This window comes from Stigmatopora argus, chromosome 7 (genome assembly GCF_051989625.1).
Source record: "Stigmatopora argus isolate UIUO_Sarg chromosome 7, RoL_Sarg_1.0, whole genome shotgun sequence".
NCBI lineage: Eukaryota > Metazoa > Chordata > Actinopteri > Syngnathiformes > Syngnathidae > Stigmatopora > Stigmatopora argus.
The window spans coordinates 16,917,849-16,940,672 of record NC_135393.1 but is presented as its reverse complement, the minus strand read 5'-3'; the positions used below and the strand labels follow the sequence as shown (position 1 = coordinate 16,940,672).

At 41.6% G+C, this 22,824-nt stretch overlaps 1 protein-coding gene across 1 annotated transcript in view; it reads left to right on the top strand.

Moving 5' to 3' along the window:
- Positions 1-22,824, top strand: part of lef1 (lymphoid enhancer-binding factor 1) — a 93,666-nt gene that overhangs the window by 68,672 nt on the left and 2,170 nt on the right. Inside the window, exons 9-15 of the mRNA XM_077604347.1 lie at positions 10,171-10,300; positions 14,161-14,251; positions 15,265-15,384; positions 15,488-15,650; positions 16,643-16,750; positions 18,524-18,572; positions 18,984-19,025. Of these exons, the coding sequence (XP_077460473.1) occupies positions 10,171-10,300; positions 14,161-14,251; positions 15,265-15,384; positions 15,488-15,650; positions 16,643-16,750; positions 18,524-18,572; positions 18,984-19,018 (696 nt within the window). The 3' untranslated portion in view covers positions 19,019-19,025. The remainder of the gene's footprint in view (positions 1-10,170; positions 10,301-14,160; positions 14,252-15,264; positions 15,385-15,487; positions 15,651-16,642; positions 16,751-18,523; positions 18,573-18,983; positions 19,026-22,824) is intronic.

Genomic DNA, 22,824 nt, shown 5'->3' with positions numbered 1-22,824 from the left:
GAAGAAAAGATGCGGGTTAGGCGCTGGGAGATGGAGGATGTGAATAGGTTAGGGAAAATAGATGGCGCAACGAGGATCGTTAAAGCGCCTAGCTTGTTTAAGGACGAATTCCAGGCGGAATGGAAGATTTATGTGATTGGTTGAAGTCGTGTGCTACGGTTCATTGTAACAATTGGGCTTGGCGTGCTTGGAAATATCGGGAAAAGTACATGGAATACTAAGCGAGAAGGACGTGGAAAAAGAGACGTTATGATGAGGGTAGTTGGTGTACGAATTTGTTGAAGAATAGTAGAGCAAACGTGCAAAATACAATTCCTTTTAAGGATTAATCTGCCTATGTAACAGGTGTAGTATGTATTCATGGGCTCTGTTTACTGTTCGCTTTTGCTGTGACAGTTTTTCCACATGCTAATCTGACAATTTTTCTATTTGACAGCCTGAAATTAGACAATTTAAGGGAAAACAATGACTGCTGACGATTAATCCATGGACAAATTATTTGTACATGACTTAACGCTGCTGCTATGTTGAGCGTTCACCTTTGACCCCACCCCAAAAATGTTATTTCCTAATAAACTGGGAATATTTGCAGTCAAGAGCCTGAAATCAGGACCGTCTATGTCGATTATTATTAATAATAATTTTAGGGTCAAATAGTTTTAGATTTTTTTCTTGTGGTTTGTGAAGCTGAAATCAGATTATTTATATATACAAACTAATAGTGTTACTTATTAGTATTAGCAATTAATCAATGCAGTGTTGTTCGCCATTCCTCATTGACGACGTAACATTTTGTCAATAATAATCCAAGAATATTTATAGTCAAGAGGCTGAAATCAGACCAAGTTAATTCAACCAATCACTCGTAGCTAGGGGTAATTTAGAGTGTCCAATCGGCTTCCCATTCATGTTTTTGGAACGTGGGAGGAAACCGGAGTACCCGCAGGAAACCCACGCAGGCCCGGGGATAACATGCAAACACAGGGGGACCTTACTGGATTTGAACCCAGATCCCCAGAGCTGCGAGGCCCACGCGCTAACCACTTGTTCAGAATGGCCATATCACATGCTCTCTAAATGGCCCACCAGGCCTTAAATTTGGGGCGGGGCCTTCCTTCAACCGTGCCAGGTCATTTGAAGTCATTCTGGAGTCAGAAGGTGATGACAAGGAAAGGTCACGACCCAGGTCGGGACACAGGTGTCCCAGCACCTGAGGGTCTCCTTCCGTAGCCCCACCCCCCACCCTGACAACCCCCTCCCCCCCAAACGCTCACTGAGCCACCGCCGCCGATATTTTTGTCGTTTCTATTCCGGCCCGTCATGCGAGCGGCAGAGCATCCGTCTGAAAAAGTAGGTCAATTGCGTCTCCGCGTTCCCAAAAGAAAGACGCCGCCGTCAATTCCCTCCTGTTTTTTTTTTTTTTTTGCGGCGGTTGGAAAAGGCTCCCGGGCGAGGCGTCTGGCGTAAGGTGGCTTAGGCCGGCGCGTTCCTCTCGGCAGGTAGAGCGGCACAATGAGACCCCCGCCGGACCGCTTTTTCCCAGCCCGTCAACGCTGAGCCCCCAAATCCAAAGTGACAGGCATTGACGCCCAGAATATACCTGGGCGCCAGCTGCGAGCCGGCGCGGGGAAGCGGGGCGCGCTATCTAGGCGGCGCAGGCAAATCGGCTCTTGGCCGTCACGTGCCGCGGGGCGGCCATTTTGTGTCATTGCGCAATGGCAACGGGGAAAAACCCCAATCAAAAAATCGAGATTTTTCATTGTTTGGCTTTAATTTTATGAATAATTTTAGTGTGTTGTTGATTTGATGTAAATTCTTAGCATTCATCTTTGTTTTTGTTCGGCATTATTCAACCGCTTATCCTCACAAGGGTTGCGGGGGTGCTGGAGCCACTCATAGCCAACAATCACTCATAGCTAAGGACAATTTAGAAGGCTAAACTAGCTTAGCATGCATGTTTTTGGGATGTGGGAGGAAACTGGAGTACCCGTAGAAAACCCACGTAAGCCCAGTTGAGATCATGCAAACTCCACAAAGTGAGGACCCACCTGGGATCGAACCCTCGACCCCAGAACGATGAGGCCGACCCATCAATCACCAGTTCATTCCAGAAAATGATATTCATAGCATGAATTCTCTTCCAATTAATGTACAGTGATGCTAGTAATGTTTATTTATGCATTTTAGAGAAAGTAATCAAAACAGTTGAATCGAATTGTTTACCCTCAAATCACAGGGCCGTTTTTGCCAAGGCGAACGGTCGCTTCCATTTTCATTGGGGGCCGGATCGGTCGCTCATCGCTAATGATAAATCAGGCATCGTTTCTATAAATACGGGCGATTGAAGAGGAGCGAAAAGTCCAAGCGAAATTTGCCTCCTCCTCCTCCGAGCGAACGAGCGAACGAGCGAACGAGCACGTGGTGGAGCTTTGCTGAGGAGATCCCAGTTAAGGCTCCCAGATTAACATTCCCCGTGCTTGAAGAGACGCTCTCCATCGCACCAATTAAGCACTCATGCCGCCTAAATGCGGCTTATGCGCCCCCCGAGATTTCCATTTATTTCACATTGCCGTCGTCGGACGCGCGTGACGACATTTAAAGCGGCTGGATTGGACGGGAGTCTTGACAGCCCAGAGGTCCTGTTCCTTTTTGCCCCAGAGCATAAACCCACGGCGTCCAATCGTCTAGTAATGCTGGGAATTTTGTTTTTTTAGTAATAGATGCCCTATATATATGTATGTATATATATGTGTGTGTTTGTGTGTATATATGTGTATATATATATGTATATGTATGTGTATATATATGTATATGTATGTGTATATATATATATATATATATATGTGTATATGTGTATATATATGTATATATATGTACATGTGTGTATATATATATATACATGTATGTGTATGTATATATATGTGTATTGTTTTCTTTTTATTATTAGAGTCTAGAATCTAGATTATTAGATTAGGTATTATTTTTGTTGTTGTTAGATTTACAGTTGTACTCAGTTGGAGTGAATAAGCTAGAATTTGGCTACATTGTAGTTAGTTAGCATTATGTTGTCAGGTTTTTTGAAACAAAGGAAAGTTCTGTATATTTTTAATTTTAGAGCTGAGCATATCTCATTTTCTTTCTTCTAGATCAGGGGTGTCAGACTTCAATCAATCTAAAACAATGTTTATTTTAGCTTTTTTATATATTTTTTTAGATTTTACAAAATGATTTTTGAACTAAAACACGAAAAAAATGGATTAAAAAATGACAATTATTGATTTAAAAGGGGTAAAATCAGGAAATGTAATATACATCTATACTCTTCATTTTAATTAGATCCTAAAACAAAAAGTCAGCACTCATCATTTACTTTCCCGGGCCACACAAAATGATGCGGCGGGCCAGATTTGGCCCCCGGGCCGCCACTTTGACACATGTGATCTAGATTATTAGCTAATATATTTAAATGTTTGTGTTTTTACAATTGCACTCAGTTGAAGTGGATGAACTACCATTGGGCTACATTATAGTTGGCGTATAGTTAGTTAGCTAGCATTAGCATTAGCTGTCGGCAGGTTTTCTGTAACAAAGTGCTGTTATTTTAACGCAAAAACTTTTTTGACGGCATTTCGTGAAAGGTCTGTCGCGACTAATCACCAAAAGTGTCCCAATTTTTTTTATCTCAATAAGTCTTTGCTAGGAAGTGAATTCTGACTCAACTCCGCTCTCTCTATTTTAGTACGTTTTGAGCCGCCAAAGCTATTTTAAACGTCACATTACTGCAAATCCAAATCCGTCGGGAGTTTACGACTCGCAAACCCCTTTTGACGCATTTTCCGCCGAGCGACCGACCGGCCGGCCTCGGCCCCGGCCTTTCGTGCCGGCGCTCCCCCTCGGCGTCGACTCTCCTCTAGCGTGCCGGATTTCTGATTAAAATGCGGAGGGGGGGCTGGGGCAGGCGGGGGGGCTCGGCAGATGTAAATTTGTCTCCCGGGCAGGCTTTTCCTGTTATTCCTAGCCTCCTCCGCTCGGGTCCCGGCGCCGGGTTCCGCTCATTACGCCCCCCGGGCCGGTGGCGCTCGCTAGCGGCGGGGCTTTCTTCTGCGTTAATTGGGTTTGCTTACATTAAGCCCCCCGGACAAAGACGCCAATAGATGCTTCCTTAGTTAGTGCGACTGCTGGGGTTCAAACCGCGGCACCCAATGCTAATTGCTTATTTATTTAAGCTTCCTTAGGTTGGTCTCTACTGGTTTTTAACTGGGGTGTGTGGCGAGGGGGAGGCGGTTCTGCTTTTCAACGCCGTCACACTTTTCCAACTCGAAAAGCTGTTTTTATTTGGTGACAATGGCCAGAATCGAAAGCTGTTTTTTTGCACACGGTTGCTGTAAAACCACAATTTTTGGAGTTGCGCCATTGAATTTGGGTGCTACTGCATTTTGCTCAATCGCTTAAATCAAGGGTTTCAGACTCGGGTTGGTTCGCGGGCCGCTTTAACGTCAACTTGATTTCACGTGGGCCGGACCATTTTAGATATAATATTTAGATTTTTTTTATAAATAGATTCAAAGCCCTGAATATTCAGTTTTTTAAAGATCTAAAACAATGTTTATTTTAGCTTTTTTTAAATATATTTTTAGATTTTACAAAATGATTTTTGAACTAAAAACACAGAAAAAATGGATTAAAAAATGACAATTATTGATTTAAGAGGGAAAATCAGGAAATTTCATATACATCTATACTCTTCATTTGAATTTGATCCTAAAACAGAAAGTCGGCACTCATGATTTACTTTCCCGGGCCACACAAAATGATGCGGCGGGCCAGATTTGGCCCCCGGGCCGCCACTTTGACACATGTGGCTTAAATGCAATCCCATTCGTTCTCAGCCCCGTGCAGTCAAAAATGGCACCTTCAATGAGTTAATATGAACATTAAACCAACAGAAAATGCCCCAAATCAGCAAAAACGACCACCAAACTCCAGAAATTCCCTCAAAACCAATATGAAATCATTCAAAAATTCACAAAAAAATAACCTTCAAGTACCCTAAAATGACAAGGCATTGAAAACGATAAACATCCGATTCACCTAAACTGGCTTATCTTTCAGTGCCATTGACAACGCTACATGCTAATGCCTTTTGAGTGGGCGGGGCAAATGAACATTTTTGTATTTTTTTGCCCCTGGGTTAATAAATAAATCATGCATTGACTAATTGTGGACGTATGTAGATTGTGGGTAACAAGTGGCTGTAGTTCATTTCAATTCATTCCAACTAAGCAGCGATTGGTCACGCTTCAGTACCGACGTCCAATCTCTTTTGACTGGGAGAGGCTAATGAACAAACGTTTGATTCGTGTCGTGAGTCCGATTTTTTGTTTTTTGTTGTTGTTGTCTCCAAGCAGATACATTCATGAAGCATTTTTTTAATTGCGTATTTGCAGATAGTCTTTCAATTCATCCCCGCCCGTGATTGGCCACATTTCAGCACCATTGACAAATCCAGACGTCCAATCCCTTCCTTAAAAGGAACCGGGGGGATCTTTTCATCGACATTTCCCGCCGCGATTGACAAGAAAAACATTGAATTTGGACGTTCCTACGGAGCCTTGGCTGGCCCAAAAACAATTACGGCGGCTCAGATGTGGTTTTCCAAGGGAAATTGATCGCACGGAACCGAAGTTGGCGAGAATATGGCAGCACGGGCAAAAACCACGCATTTGGCTCGCCGGCTCCGTTCGGTCGGGGTGGGGAAGGAAACGCCGCGTTTGCTTCCCTTTTTTTTTTCCTCTCGCGTCTGATAGTCGGCGTTTTTGCGTCAGGTCTTGAGTAACTCGCTTCCCCCATTTTTGCTTTTGTGCTCAATTATAACACTTGTGCTGAGTGGAGTGGGGGGGCGGGGGTTAGTAATCACTTCCCACTTGTGTCATTTATATGCAACCAGGACTCGGCGTGCCTACAGCGACAACAGCAGAAAGCAGAAATAACTTCCTTTTAGATTCATGCCGGGAAAAAAAATTCTTACGGTACAATTTTACCTAAAAATGGCCTAAAAATTATATGAAAAAGTCTGTTTGTTTTCCCCCCACGTTACAGGCTCATGAAAAAAGTCAATATTTGTTCTGCTCCGCCGCCGTTCCTGTTGACAACGGTGGTTTTATTTTGAAAGGAAACTGGAAGAGTTGTTTTGTAGGAAAGGTAAACTTATTTTAAAAGGTAACCTGAAGGGTAAAGAAATGTATGGAGCAGATGACTGAAATCTTATTGGACAGCTGTGACAATAAGAGGCTTCTGTGGTGGTCCCCTCTAGGTGTCGCTGTTGTTTTTTAAAATATGATGCGGCGTGTCTTGGTTCAAGGGGGGACCCTGATGATCAAAATATGTCGTTTTGGTCTGGTGTTTGGTTTGGAACTGGACTCTTTTGAAGGGATTAGTGCTCAACGTCTTGGTTAAGTCTCAGTCTTGGTCTTGTTTTGCTAATTGGTTTAGTCTACCAAAAATCTCTGATTACTAGTATTGGCAGGTTTTGGTCTAGGCTTCCTTAAGTCTTGGTTTTGGCTTCCAAGAGTCATCTTGGCCCAAGCGAAGCCTGATTCGGGACAAGACCTGCCTGGGTCTTGGTTTTGTTTGGGTTTTCGTTTTGATTCCTCAAAGTTTTGACCTTGAGCCAAGAGATTCCCGACATGATCAAGTCTCAGTCTTGTTTCGGTATTGCTCCCAAAAGCCACCTTGACCCGATCTCATCCCAATTTACGGCAAGACCGGATTTGGGCTTTGTCTTGGTCTGAGTTTTGATACTCAAAAGTGAACTTCACCTCATTTCAGGAAAGTCCTAATTGGGTTTTGGTCATGGCCTTGTTTCAATTTTGCTCTAGACTCCCAAGCGTCCTGCTCTTGGTTAAATTTCAATTACCGTATTTTCACAACCATAAGACGCACCGCATTATAAGGCGCACCCTCAATGAATGACACATTTTAATTTTTTTCCATATATAAAGCACACTGGGTTATAAGACGCTCTGTCTATTTTGGAGAAAATTTGAGACTTTCAAGTGCGCCTTATAGTCGTGAAAATACGGTATTTACGGTTCTGGCAAGTCTTGATCTCGGTCCCAAACCCTTTGATCAAATGTCAGCTATTCCAGATACACAGCTAGCAGTGTTGGTCTGGTCTGTTCTGTCTGTCCTGGTTTTATTTTAGCCAACATCTCGGTCTGGACTCTCAAATGTCTCGCTTGTGGACTTAATGTCAGTGATTCCTGATTTCGGGCAAGTCTCGGTCTGCGTTGTGGTCTTGGCCCGACTCTGATGCTATCTTCCAAAGCTAGCCAATCCTTCAATCCACTTCTTTCATGTTGCCCCAATGGCGGCAAAGACTAATGACCGGCCGACTTTGGGCTAAGAAAAACAGCTTTTTTTTCCAGACAGTACGAAGGAAAGGAGGGAGGAGGCGCTCCCTTTTCTCCCGGCGGTAATGAGCGAGATGTGGCGGCGGCGGCGGCGTGCGGTCACGGGAGCCGCTACGCCTCACGCTAGCGGCGTCGGGTTCCCGCCTGGGACCTTCCCAGAAGGTGGGGGGTCTTAACGCCGTGCCAGCCCGCGAGGGGTTCTGGGAAAGGCGCGCATTCCTGTCGGCACCAATGTTTGCGTGCGCGCCGCGATTGGACGAGCCGGAGCCGGCTAGCCTTGGCCGCTAAGCGCTTTGGAATGTCGCCTTGGCGCTCCACCACCAAAACAAAAGAGAATCTTGTTGCCGCAATATCGTAAGCGGTCGCCTGGGGCGTCCTATACTTTTTAGGCAAATCAACGCCTGCCCCATAATTGATGCCCCGCCCCCCTGCAGTTAGCGTAATTAGCTGAGTTGATAGATTAGGGATTCCCGTCCTCAGGAAATGACCCCATTTCACTTCAGTGGGACAAAAATTAGGGGTGTTAATCACCCATTTCGGACCGAGACCATTCTGACACCATTTTTGTTGGTAACTTTTAGTTTTGATGTTTGGATTTGAATGAGAAGCATTGTTTTTGGAGGAGTAAAAATATATCGATATGATGACCATGTTTATTGACATTATGGTCGTCACAAACAGTTTACCTGCATATGAGATAAGCCATAATAAAATTAGCACTACTTAATAACTGAATATGTTTAGCAAACATACGTTTTTTGGGGGGTAGCGTGTGTTGTTTTAACTTATTTTTTTGGACCGTGTACAAAGTGAGTGTTGGTACTTTTCTGTGGAAAATTCATGGAAAAAAGATGCTAATTTTCATAGGCAAGTGAATGGTGATTTCCACTGTGTTAGCATTTAGCTAACGGGCGTTTTACTGTGTGAGGAAAAAACATCAACATTTGATTTTTTTTCCCGGAGAGACCCTTCAAAATCTGTCAAACTACTCACTGTGCATTAAATTGCAATTAAATTTGCGTTTAATGTCACAGCGGTTCACCCAAATTTTGAAAAGTTAATGTTAAAAATGTAGCAATATGACTGGAAAACTGAGTGGATGTTGGCTACAAATAATTCAAGAAAACTACTTTTGCCATTTTTTTTACATCAAGTTAAATTGACGTCGACTGCCGTCGCTGGCGATGGCAAATGATTGGAAATCCGCGACCCGCGCACGTTTTTTCTTTATTTTTTTCTCTCACTTTGCGTAGGCTCCCCGAGGTGGTCCCGGGTAGGCCGGGTCTGTCCTCCATTTGCGTGTCTGAGCGCTACCATGTGTGGAAGGCTGTCCAAGCGTGTAAGGACTGTTTTGTAGCCGTCCACCACTTTTCAGGGTTTGGCTGGAAACTGTTTGAGCTGTCAGAAAAAAAAGGCTGCTGCGTTAGTTGCGTGTGAGTCAGCCGTGATATTAGGAAGGACTTGATTCCAGACGTCTCTCTCTCTGTCTCTCTCCATTTCTCCCCCTTTCTCTTCCCAAGCCTCCCCCACCTTTCTCATCCTTGCTAACGTCCCCCCCGGCTCTTGCTCTGTAATCAACTCCCCTTATTCACTGGCTAATGACCGCCTTTGATCTTCCAGCTGAAAGACCCCTCGCTTTTTTTCTCCCCTTTTTTTTTGCATCCCGCTCTCCTTTGACTTTTTCTTTTTTTTTTCCTTCAGTGCTGAGTTGAGTGGCGGTCCCCTGTGAATTTTTACCTTCATTTTATCGACGTTTTTTATTTTATTTTTTATTCATTCATTTTCTGAACCGCTTTATCCTCACTAGGGTCGGGGGGGGTGCCGCAGATTATCCTAGCTGACTTCGGGCATGAGTTCAGGGGGATTGGTGGACATGGTACTCGGACGTTTCGTCGAAAGACGTTTGGTCCCCGGACGTTTGGTAGAACGGACGTTTGGTCGCCGAGTTGTTACTGTTGAAACCAGCTCTCAAAATTATAATCATGAGAGAGAGAGAGTTTAATATCTAAATATCTAATATCAAAATATCAACAGTAAACTTTCTGTCATAATTTGACAGCGACCAAACGTCAGTTCTACCAAACATCCTTTCGACCAGACGTCCGGTCGACCAAACGTCCGGGGACCAAACGTCTTTCGACAAAACGTCCGGTCACGGTTGGACAGCCAATCACAGGAGACAAACAACCATTCACGCTCAGACTCAATTTTTCGTGTTCAATTAGCTTAGCACCAATGTTCCCTCTAAGCAGCGCACGTGCGCAATTGCGCACTACTCTCGTCTTCTCTGCGCACAGCAAATCATATGGAGCGCACACAAAAAAATCCCTTATTTTTTAGCTGTGAAGCCGACGCGCGAACCACTCATCCGCCGGGCCGCCCATTCATAGATATTAATCATTACATTTTATTATTCCTAAATCATTTATGTATAGTAGACGTACACCTGCTTATGGCAGGTGTGATACTGGTGTGTGCCCATAGAGAGCAACAAAAAATTAGAGGGAACATTGCTTAGCACGCCTGTTTTGGGAATGTGGGGGGGAACCGGAGTACCTGGAGAAAACCCACCAAGGCCCGGGGAGAACATGCAAACTCTACACAGGTGGACCGACCTGGGTTTGAACCCAGGAGGCTAGAGCTGCGAGGCCAGCTTTCTAACCACTTATCCACCTGGCCGCCTGATTTGGATACATAATATAAAAAACGAGTGATTATTTGAGTTGACGGTTGTTGTTTTGTGTCGTCCCATCTGCAGTCCAACAAAGTTCCGGTGGTGCAGCCGTCCCACGCCGTCCACCCTCTCACGCCGCTCATCACGTACAGCGACGAGCACTTTGCCCCGGGTCCTCATTGCGGCCATCACCCTCAGGATAACAAACCACAAGGTAGGTCCTAGCACCTGTTACGTCATTCGTTCATTTTGCTACGCCAGGCGAACCTGGGATCGAACCCTTGACCTCAGAACTGCGAGGCCGACGTTCCAACCGCCCAAGTTTGAGAAAAGAATTTAAGATATTGTTTTTTTTTTTTAAATAATAATAATTCAAATGTCAAGATAAAATTGCAATGTGAATTTTGATATATTTTATTACCTTTTTAATAGGTGTTTTTTATCATTTTACACTGATCAAAATAATATATGAATATATATGAAATGTAGCATGATATTTAAATATTCCTTAAAATGAATACAGTTTAGAAACAATTTCTATAAAAAATAAACACTTAAAAAGTAATGTGATTTAAATAGAAAATAAATAACAAAATAAACACTACTGCTTTTAAAATGAAACAAAAAATTTAACAAATCAATTTACAATATTCTATTTTTTAATTTTTTAAATGTATAACTTTAAATTATTAAATTTCTTTTAATTTGGGTAAAAATTATAAATAATTACTCTTTGTTTAACTTTTTCTTTTCCAAGAATACACTTTAAATCAAGTCATGTAAAACATAAATATATAATAATCAATGGACACTTTTTCCCAATACATAAAATATATATTCATAATGAATTCATGTATTTATAATTTCATTAAAAGTAATATTAAAAATAAGAGATGAACAGTAAAATAATACTGAGTTTTTTTCATTGGCCAAAAATAGTCACTTGCCCTATAAAGGATCTTAAATGTCCCAAAAAAATGAAATAACTGAAAATAGCTATTCATGAAAGTAAGAAAAAAAAAGAACCACACAATCGTTCCCTTCTTTTGACATTTTTCATGTTGAAAGAGAAGCAGAAAGGCTAAAAATAAACCCGAGTGTACTTTGGCGTTAGCTGTCAAAAACCTCCCAACCTGTCACGTGCCAGCCATCTTTTTTTTTGACAGGCGCTCTGTCATCCGCTCCCGTTTGTCTCTCCTTTCCGTTCTTCCTTTTACTTGAAAAGCGTCAGTGTGATCCAACGAGCGGGTTCAGAGGGAGCGTCTATAAATAAAGAGTAGAGCGCCAGATGAAGGCGACGCAGACGTCGAAAGAAAAAGATAAAAAAATAAAACGTGCTTGCTCCACATATGTCAGAAATCGCGGGCGGGCTTGGGAGACGTTCGACACGCGGGAAGTCGTTGGCACGACGCAAACATCCTTGTCACGTACGGTCATGGACTTTTTATTCCACCTGTCAAACTTCAAGCATGACACTAGAGGAAAAATCATCAAAAATATATTTTTTCTTTGCAAAACGCACTGAAAAAGCACAAAAAAAACTGTTTTAAGGAAGTGGCCAATATTCAAATTCAATTTTTTAATGTTGAATATTTTCTTCAAGACTGCTTTGGCCAAAGTGACATTTTATTGATTTTTTTGGGGTAAACTGGAGTAAAATATACCGCTGTTAGATGGTTAGCATACTGGCTAGCTGCCCCTAGTTGACATTTGCATGGGAACCAAAGCAACAACGTTGTCGTATATTTACCCAACATTTCAGAAAATGGCAAATTCCATATTTGAACACTTAATGTCACATGTGTCAAAGTGGCGGCCCGGGGGCCAAATCTGGGCCGCCGCATCATTTTGTGTGGCCTGGGAAAGTAAATCATGAGTGCCGACCTTCTGCTTTAGGATCAAATTAAAATATAACAAAGGATAGATGTATATTACATTTCCTGATTCCCCCCCTTTTAAATCAATAATTGTAATTTTTTAATCCATTTTTTTCTGTTTTTAGTTCAAAAATCATTTCTAAAAATATATTTTAAAAAAGCTAAAATAAACATTGTTTTAGATCTATTAAAAAACTGAATATTCAAGGCTTTTAATCCAGTTCTTTTAATCCATTTATTAAAAAAAATCTAAATATATCTAAAATGGTCCGGCCCACGTGAAATCAAGTTGACGTTAAAGCGGCCCGTGAACCAACCTGAGTCTGACACCCCTGCTTTATGTTGCAGGCTCAGCCAAAGTTAAAAAAAACAGTGCGACTTATAGTCCAGAAAATACGCCAAGTGAGAACGAAGGTTTAATTATTGCCTTGCATAGAGTACCTGGAGAAAACCCACGCAAGCCCGGGGAAAACATGCAAACTCCATACAGTGAGGGAGGGACTGGTCCAGAATTGAACCCACAACCCTAGAACTGCGAGCCAAAGTCGCTAACCACTCGGCCCTTTAAAATAAAATTGGTATTCACGACATGTTACCTTCCGAACATCGTAATTAATGAAGTAAGACGTAAACACATCCTTTAATCGAGCTATGGCCCCGCCTCCCGCACTTTGATCCGCTCGTTAATAATCAAGAACAATCGGCGATCCGCTCATTATGGGATGTCGGATGGGCGGGACATACAGTCCGCAGGAGGCCTTTTGAACATCCCGGCGTGGATCTGGCGCCGTCTTTCGGAGACGCTAAAACGCTGACTGATCGCAAAACCAACCAGTCGCGAGGGGGGAGGGGCAACGGCGATGGCGATAATTAGCCACCTTCGGGGCCCGCGCGACAAGGTTAACGCGCCGCGTTCCACGCCCTCGGGAAGCCCCTACTCGGAGCTGAGGTGGATTAGCGGGCAGGGGGTCGCGCGCCCGGCGGAGCTAGCTTTGCGAATCCGAGCCCCCCCTATCTCAGAGGAGAAAGAACCTCTCGGACCACAAAGATGGGGGATTAGCGCGCACGGCTAATCCGTCGGCATTCGCCGTCTCGGTGTCCGCGTGCGTTTATTGTCCGTGTCAAGAGCGCTAGCTAGCGCCCGATTTAGCGTCTTGGGCAAACGGGAGAGTTGGCTTTGGTTTTGTTCACTTCAGCATTTTTACAAGGATTTAATCCATGTGTTACAAGAATATGTTTTTTTTAAAGGCGATGGCTAACAGGGGTGTCGGAGGTAGATTAGCTCCAAATCACCGGCGGCGATAGAAATGTAAAACTCATCGTTGTTGGCGTTGCCATTTTGATGGACAGCCGGGATAAATATTGAACGCCATAAATTTGGGTCTTATGGTTGACTCAGACCTCAATCTTAACACTAAATGTGCCAAAAAAATGGAATTAAGGGGCTTCTGTCTCAATGAAGACATGCAGAATTAATCCATGTGTTTATTTTTAGCAGATTGGATTGGTAGCGACCAATTCCTCAGAAATGTTTAAAACAGGCAAAAAATAGCTAATTCAAATGTTTTTTTTCTCCTAATTTTAACAGAGCCTTCCAATATTAAAGTCGTCAAAGAGGGTTATTAGAGAAAATTCTTTTTTGTGCTGTACAAAATAAGGCTGCCGACAAATTACGTTATTCTTGTAAAAAAAAAACGTAAATTAACAAAATAGTCCAATGTGCCAGTTAAATTAGGCTCTCTTGATTGTGATTTTCTTGATTTCTTTGTTCTGCAGTTTGTTTCACTAGTGCAAATATAGTTTAAAATGTATTGTATATGATTTTTTTTGCAATTTATCTCTGGATTTTTTTCATTTACATGAGAAAATGTGCTATTTTTTTTTTTAAGTGCTTATCTATTGTCACTGAATGTTTTCGCTTAGCAAAGTGCAAATATGGTAGTATAAAACATTGTACATGAATTTTTCGCAATATATTTCTGGCTTATTTTAATTGACATAAGAAAATGTGCTAAATACAAAAAAAAATTCTCTTAGCAAAGTTTTTTTCACTAGTGTAAATATGGTAGTATAGAAACATTGTATATGATTTTTTTTTTGCAATATATCGCTGGATTATTTTCACTTAATTAAGAAAATGTGATCAATTCAACATTTCGTTTCACTGGTGTAAAATGTGTAATTGTTTCTGTTGTAGCACTGTCTCGGCATCATCCAGGACCAGACATGGCCAACTTCTACTCGCTGTCTCCGGGCGGAGTGGGACAGCTTACGCCACCACTAGGATGGTCAGTATATCTCTTATTAAAAAATAATATAAAAAATAAAAGAAATAGAAGTAAAATTCCTAGATTACAGTGCTTATGTTCCTGAACCAGGATTTGTTTGGTTTGCACTTTCTCAACATAAGGTCTGTATCAACACAAACCAACTTTTGCCATTATATCAGGACATTGAAGTCACATTAGGGGGTGAAAAGTACCGTATTTTGCTGTTTAATATACCCGGGTATATGAAACGGCAGGGGTATATTAAATGGCGCACAAACGGGAAGGTACGATGATCCACTACCCCAAGGGTCGGGAACCTTTTTGATGAAGAGAGCCACAAACAATTCATATTTTCCAATGTTATTCCTTGTGAGCCATACTACGAATTTAAAAGTCAAAATACATACATGTAAACGAGTGCCTTTTCAATTTTTTTTGTAATTTCACCACTTTTAAGGTAGAAAAAACGGAATATTTTTTTAAAGATTCTTATGCTGTTGCTAATCAATGAGAGGATGCATTCCAGAAGAGTCTACTGCAAAAAAAAGAAGATTAAAGCACTTCTAAATGTAATATCTCAGTTCTGTCAACAGCGATTTCCATATTTTAGCTCACAGGTTAGCAAAGAGCCAGATGCACCCATCAAAAGAGCCACATGTGGCTCCCGAGCCATAGGTTCCCTACCCCTGCACTACGCACTCTTTATGCCGTGACGGGGTGCATCAAGATTTTGCAGACTAAAACTACTTACTGCTGAATAAAGCCTGACTTGGAATTTTAATGAACTTAAGTATCTATCATTATGCCCCCGTGAACACCATACAAATCTTGCCAAAAAAAGCGGAATTGCCATTTAATATACCCGGGGTATATTAAATGGCGCACAAACGGGAGGCTAAAAAAAGCAGAAAAAATTGAAATATCGGGGTATATTAAACGCCAAAATACGGTAGTCCAATTCCTAGATTGTAGTGGTTATGTTACTTGCTTTACGCGACGTTGTTTGGTTTGACTTGACGTTGGCGTTCCAGGTTCTCCCACCACATGGTCCCGGGTCCGCCCGGTCCTCACGCCACCGGGATCCCCCACCCGGCCATCGTCAACCCGCAAGTCAAACACGAGCCCCTGCACGAAACGGACATCATGCACATGTGAGTCCTCCCCCGTTTGTGTATTTGGCGTCCGTCCGACAGAGCCTCCAGTGGGCGTGGCCAATGACAAAAAATGTAGTCATGGTGTTTTTGGGCTTTGCAGGAAACCACAACACGAACAGAGGAAGGAACAGGAGCCCAAAAGACCGCATATCAAGAAGCCCCTCAACGCTTTCATGCTCTACATGAAGGAGATGCGCGCCAACGTGGTGGCCGAGTGCACGCTGAAAGAAAGCGCCGCCATTAATCAGATTTTGGGGCGCCGGGTAGGTTTTTTTTTTTTTTTTTTTACAATGGACTATCAGACCTAAATTGAAACTAACGGGACGAAGGGTAAGCTTTTTCACCCTAGAATGGTAACCCTCTATTTCAAGGGTTACCGTTCACGCTTCTGAAATAGAGGGTTACCATGGTTACCAGGGAAAAAATGGGTCCTAAGCAAGATGGTGCAATGAAGGGTACCCATTTTTTCCCCCGGTAACCATGGTAACCCTCTATTTCAGAAGCGTGAAAGGTAACCCCTGAAATAGAGGGTTACCATTCCAGGGTTAAAGGTCAAAAGTGGGATGTAAACGTGGTTTATGGCAGAAAAAGTTGGGTCGTTTTGATTGGTTGCCACTGAAAAAATGTTCTATCTGCCACCAGAATAGAATTCATCAATACATTTTTTAAATTCTTAAAAGTCTTAAACTATTCAACTTGATTTCTGTAAAAGTAGCCCTTCAAAAATCTCATAAAATGACGATTTCTCTAATCCAATCCAAATAAAGTTCAAATAAAATAGAAAAAAATAGGTAAAAAATGAATATAATTTTTAGTCACGTAAAAGTTAAAATGTTTCTATTCAGAATGGCCTTCATACTCCTTTAATGTTACCGTATTTATCGGACTATAAGTCGCACTGAGGTATAAATCACAAGTTTTTATTTGATCTAAAACCAAGAACAAACGATAGTAAAATAGACAGCAACAGGCTAAACAGCCATCCCTTAACCTTACAGTTTTTTTAGATATCTTTTGCCTCAAAAAATAAGTTAGAAGAAAATAACAGGCGTCCGTGTTTCAGAAAGAAAAAATGATATAAGTCGCGATTGAGTATTAGTGGCAGGCCTCAGCTAAACTCTGGGAAAAATAGTGCGACTTATAGTCCAGGAACTACAGTATTATGTCTTTTTTTGTAATTGAACGTTGCCTTTACTTGTGAAGATGAAAGAAAAATCCCCAAAGTGACAAGTTTTCTTCTTTTTTGGGGGCGCAGTGGCACGCGTTATCTCGGGAAGAGCAGGCTAAGTATTACGAGTTAGCCCGCAAGGAACGACAGCTCCACATGCAACTCTACCCGGGCTGGTCTGCGCGAGACAACTATGTAAGTACCAAAAGTACAGCTCTGAAAAGGTGCCATGATGTGTGTGTGCGTGAGTGTGTGTGTGTTTGTGTGTGTGTGTGAACCTGAGACAGGTGCTTTAAAAAAAGGAATAAAAAGAATAGAGGTACCTCCATAGTTGCTTTTTATAGCTAGTGCTAATGCTAGTAGCCGTATTTACTCGCATATAAGCCGCATTTGTCGGATTTAAAAAAAAAACCGGACAAAAGATGACAAAATCGAGGGTACGGCTTATGTCCGCATAAAAAGACGACACACGAAACTGCATGGCGACAAAGACGAAACACAGTGACGTCATGACGCAAGACAATGCGGCCGATATGTTCATTTATTTTAAAATGGAGAATAGATAAACAGATAAAAGACCAAAAAAACTCCCTTATTGCCCAAATTAAGTCCAAAGCAAAGTTACTAATTGTATCTATTTTTTAAACAAAGTTGATATAAATGATCTAAAAATATTTAAGGAGAGCTTCAGTCAATGCAACATTCGAACCTTGACTTTGTTTCTTTTTTTTTCTTTTCAAGATGGACGTCCTAACATTGCACGTTTGTGTGTGAGAGTGTGTGAGAGTTAGTGTGTGAGAGTGAGAGAGAGAGAGAGAGAGAGCACCAACCTTTCTGAAAGTGTGGCTCCGGCACTCACGTTCACTCCACCACTGGCCCAAAAAAATGAAAAAAGAAAAGAATGAAAAGAATTTTTTGGGGGAAAAAAAGAAAGAGAGCGCTTTGTGGTGTTTATCTGCCTCCCCTCGGACATCGACGGCATCCTTCCTCCTTTCCTGCCCTGGCCGCCGCGCCGCCAAACACAAAAACGGCTCGCTGACAGACATTTCCGCTTTGGGATGTAGTCGATTCCCGACGCAATATTCGCCAGGGTGAGATGCGTAGGAAAGGTCAAAGGGCAAAGTCGTTGCTTAGTGCCAGGGTCAAGGTCATTTTTTTTTAAAATTTAAATGAAAAAAGACTGTAAGAATTAACGTTGAGTGTTTTGGACGTTGAACATTTGCGGGGGAAAATGTTGGGTTTCTATATTTTGGAGGAAAAAAATTAAAGCTATTGTGTATTTTTTAGTGTTATTTTTTTTAGCCCCTAATTTCTGATTTAAAAAATATATATTTTGAGGGCTCGTTATTTTAAAGAAAAATAAATAGAATTTTTAGATTAAAAAAATGTACTGTGTAAGTAAAATTTGATGATTTTGAGGGATTTTTAAAATACAAATAAATAGATTTTTAGATTTAAAAAAATGTACTATGTAAATAAACATTGAGGATTTTAGGGGATTTTTTAATGAAAAATAAATAGATTTTTTAGATTTAAAAATTGTACTATTTAAGTACAAATTGAGGATTTTAGGGGATTTTTTAAAAGAAAAATAAATAGATTTTTTACATTAAAAAATAAGTAAAAATGTATGATTTTTGTTGTACAATTAATTATATTTGGGTATGTAATCATGTTTTTTTTTCCAAAAGTAATTCCGTATATGTCCAACGAAAAGATGCATATTTGGTCAAATTCCTAAGAAAAAGGAAAAGTTTCATTTCCGCGATTTTTTTTTTTTTTTTTGCTTGTCGGCGCGGCGGGGCTTTGCGGAATGCATGCCGGCGAGATGTCCGGCAGGGGATGAGTGAACATGACAGTCAGCGGCGTCGATGGCGGCGACAACGGCGGCGGTGGCGGCCCGTCAGAGTGGTCTGGTGAGCGTGAGTGCTGGAGCCACACTTTATGCGTTCCTCTCTATATTTTTAGGGGAAGAAGAAGAAGCGGAAGCGGGAGAAGATCCAGGAGTCGGCCACCGGTGAGCACTCCTTCCCATTCACCGCCAATGTGGCCATTTGACGGTCACAGCCGTCAATGGTAGAGTTGCGTTTCCGGGCGAAAAGTAGCTTCGCTTATTCAAAGTAGATTTTTTTTTTTTGCTGATATTTTGTTTTTACACTCTTTTATTGGTGTTCGTTTTTTTTTAATTATTATTTTGAGCCATTTTTTTAAGATTTGCAATACAAATATCATGATGATGTCACCATTTCATTTCCTGTTGATACTTTGTTTTGACACTTATATTGGTGCTCGTTTTTTTTTTTTTTTTTTTTGTATTATTTTGAGCCATTTTTTAAAGATTTATAATACATATGTCATGATGATGTCACAATTTCATTTCCTGTTGATTTTTGATGACTTTCTGTTGATTTATGTCGGTTTTCTGCAGGTACGGGCCAGAGAATGAAAACGGCGTACATCTGAGAAAATGGTAAGAAACTAACTCCTCCATCTTTTCTTATTATTAAATTATTCTTTAAAAAAACAAAAAAAAACAAAGCTAAACAGACTAATCCTAAAAAAAGTTCATACCATAGCCATTATGTCCATATAAAAGTTGATATTTTGGAGCAGAAACAATGGATTTTAAAAAAAACATCTGTTTTTTGATTGGAAAGAATCAATACGGAGACTTTATTTTTTTGGCAGTTTAACATTTACGTCACCGTTACTCCATGTGGTCGCCATGTGTCGTTTCTCTTGTCAAAAAGCATTCGTTTTTTATTTATTTATTTGTTTTTTAATGAACAGCTTTTATACGGAGTGGGCGTATTTTTATGGGTGCCCTTTTTTCTACTAAACATTTGAAATTGGCGTTTGTGTTATGGCAATTTGTGTTGTGGCCATTGGTGTTCGTGTTGTGGCTATTTGTTTTTTACATTTGGCCAATTTTTAGGGGTGATTTTTTTTTTTTTGCCAAGATGTTTGGAATTGGCTTTTGTGTTGTGACGATTTGCATTGGTGATGTGGAAATTGGGGTTTGAGTTGTAACCATTGTATTTTTGTTGTGGCTAATTGTTAGTTAGTGTTGTGACTGTTGGCGTTTGTGCTTTGGCCAATTTTTGGGGGGTGCTTTTTTTTCCTCCAAAGTATTTGGAATTGGCGTTTGTGTTGTGACGATTTGCATTTTTGTTGTGGAAATTCCGGTTTGAGTTGGAACTATTTGTCTTTGTGTTCTGGGTAATTGGGGTTTGTTTGGGGGGAAATTAGGGTTAGCCTTGTGACACTTTGCATTCGTGATTTGGCTAATTTTTAGGTTTTTTTTTTTAAATTAACGTTCGCATTGTGACATTTTTTTTTTTCTTTTGCACAGTGATTGGAATTGGGGTTGGTGTTGTGGCAACGTGCATGGGTGATTTTTATTTTTATTTTTTTTCGCTTTTTCGAGCAGCGTCGATCTAAATGGGGCCGAGCCCCTTGAAAAATGTTTGCCTGGCCATTTCCCTGGGTGCCGGCCGGTCGGTCGGCATCCTGTTATTCCGCCCCCAAATCCGCTCACTCGTGACTAATCTGCTCTTGCGTCAAATGCGCCGCCACAAAGGTTTTCACCCCGCCGATCGATTGGTGACCCACTAGCTGCCCAAATTGGACTGCTTTCCCATATTATTATTATTTTTATCCCCCCTTCTTCTTCTTCTTTGCCCACAGTTGGCTTTCAAAGCGCTAAGAAGCCACTCTATCTCTGATCCAATAATTAGCAGCGGCGCGGCGCGGCGGGACGGACGCCTGGCTTGATTCCCGGTGACAGCCCTTAAAGTCGTATGCATAATGCCCGGGATCCTGCCGGCAATTTATGCAGATCCCGCAGAGCCGAATTGGGGTTAGCGAGCGAGCGAGCGAGCGGGCGGGAAAGAAAAATAAACAAACACAAAGAAATAAAAAACCTGTGCGTGTTATTTTGACCGGACGCTGGTCATGTCACTCTTTGGTGCCATTGACGATGCTGGACGTCTAATCGCGTCCTTGTTTAAATGGGTTTATTGGTAGTAGATGTCCAATTCGTTTGAAGTGGGAGGCTGGCAGCGGATTTTTGTTGTCAATGGCAGGAAGAAGAAAAAAATATTACATAAAGAATTGGAGAGTATGTTAGGAATGATATTGATAAAAATAATGAATTTAGTTCATTTAATTGAAAAATGCCGCTAAAAATGTGAAACTTGTTTTTAAAAATCTGATTAAAATATTAAAAAGTAAAAGAAATGTCAGTAAATCTAGAAAATCAATCAAAATAAAAGGCGGATATATTTTACTTTTTAATTATCATAATAATTCATAACCACCAATAAATGTATTAATCAATTATGTATTGAATAAAAATTATTTGACTACGTCATTAATAAATATAAATAATAATAAATATTTTTGTATTGTATTTTTCAGTTTATGTTTCAATATTAAATTTTAGATAAAAAGGACACAATTGAATGTTTGCCATTTTTAATAGGTTTTATTATTATTAGGAAATATGTAAAACAACATTGTTATAAATATTCATTATTGACAGCCTAAAGGAAAATATATATTTATATATTCTAGTCAAAAGTGCTTTAAAAAAAAAAGCCCATTGATGTGAAAGTTATCAACTTTAAACAATTGAAAAATTGATGTGAAATTTCCAGACAAAATTCTGAAGAAAAATCGTATGTTTTCTTTCAACAAATTTGAGGAAAACAAACGTGGTCCGTTATGTCTTGTGGTAGTTAGCAAATTGCGCTCATGTCATGATGACAAAAGACATTTTCCCGTAGATTCCGTTGCCAGTTATTTTTTGCGTCTTTTCGACGTGTCCCATATCATAAACAATGACGTCTGTTGGCGTATCTGATGTTTGTGGTCCTTCCTTGGAGAGGAAGAAAGCATGAAAGCATGAAAAGAAGGCCAGTGTTTGTTGACACGTGGCGCGGCCCCCTTGTTTAGACTACTCGTCGGCGCGGGCCCATTGTCGAGCGCCTGGCCAAACGCCGCCGGGGTCTTTGTCGCGTCTCCGCCGCTTCCTGCGTTCCACTCCGATGCTTTTCGCCCTTTCAAAAAGTCCAATTTGATCCTCTCAATTGTAAATATTGGCCCAACGTTTACAGAAAAAAAAAGCTGCCTTGCTACTTCAGTCTTAGATGAATCGTGAATCGCCCTTGTTTCACTTCAAATTGTCCGTTTTCAGCCTCACAACTGTAAATATTTTCTTTTAAAAAAACGGATGTGTCAAAAGGCATGTTCTTCCCTGGCCTACTTGGGTTTTCTCTGGGTACTCCGGTTTCCTTCCACATTCCAAAAATGTCATGCTAAGCTAATTTAGCCCTCTAAATTGCCCCTAGCTATGAGTGATTGGTTGTTTGTCTCATCGTGCCCTGCGATTGGCTGGCCACCAATTCAGGGTGCCCCCACTCCTCTGGCCCAAAGTCACCTGGGATAGGCTCCAGCACCCCCCGCGAACCTAGAGGATAAATTGGTTCAGAAAACGAGATGAGAGATGAATTATGTCAAATGTGCTGCGATTGGCTGGCCACCAATTCAAGGTGTCCCCCCCTCCTCTGGCCCAAATTCAGCCGGGATAGGCTCCAGCACCCCCCGCAACCCTAGTGAGTATAAATTGGTTCAGAAAACGAGATGAGAGATAAAATATGTCAAAGGTGCAGCGATTGGCTGGCCCCCAATTCAAGATGTCCCCCACTCCTCTTGCCCAAAGTCAGCTGGGATATGCTCCAGCACCCCCCGCGACCCTAGTGAGGCTAAAATAGTTCAGAAAACGAGATGAGATATGTCAAAGGCGCTGTGATTGGCTGGCCACCAATTCAAGGTTTTCCCCCTCCTCTGGCCCAAAGTCAGCTGGGATAGGCTCCAGCACCCCCCGCGACCCTGGTGAGGAAAAAAAAAGGTTCAGAAAATGAGATGAGAGATGTCAAATATGAACATTTACCATACAAATGCACTGGATTCATCTACAATTAAACACTGGAAGTTCGGTCGCAGAACTGCGAGGCGAACGTACTCACCACTTTTCCACCGATCCGGACCTCCCAATTTTAAATATTCTCCAATCACTCTATCGTGCAAAATGATCTAACCCCCCCGGCCCACCACTTGGACACCCGCAACGAGGCAAATTTTTTCCCCGCCGCGCGGGAGGTTGAAAGCGCCGATTGAGACGCGAGTCAGTTATCTTAACCTGGCGCACTTCAAAAGAAAGGGTGCCGGAGAGATCCGGGCCCGGGACGGGGACGGACGGGGACGGC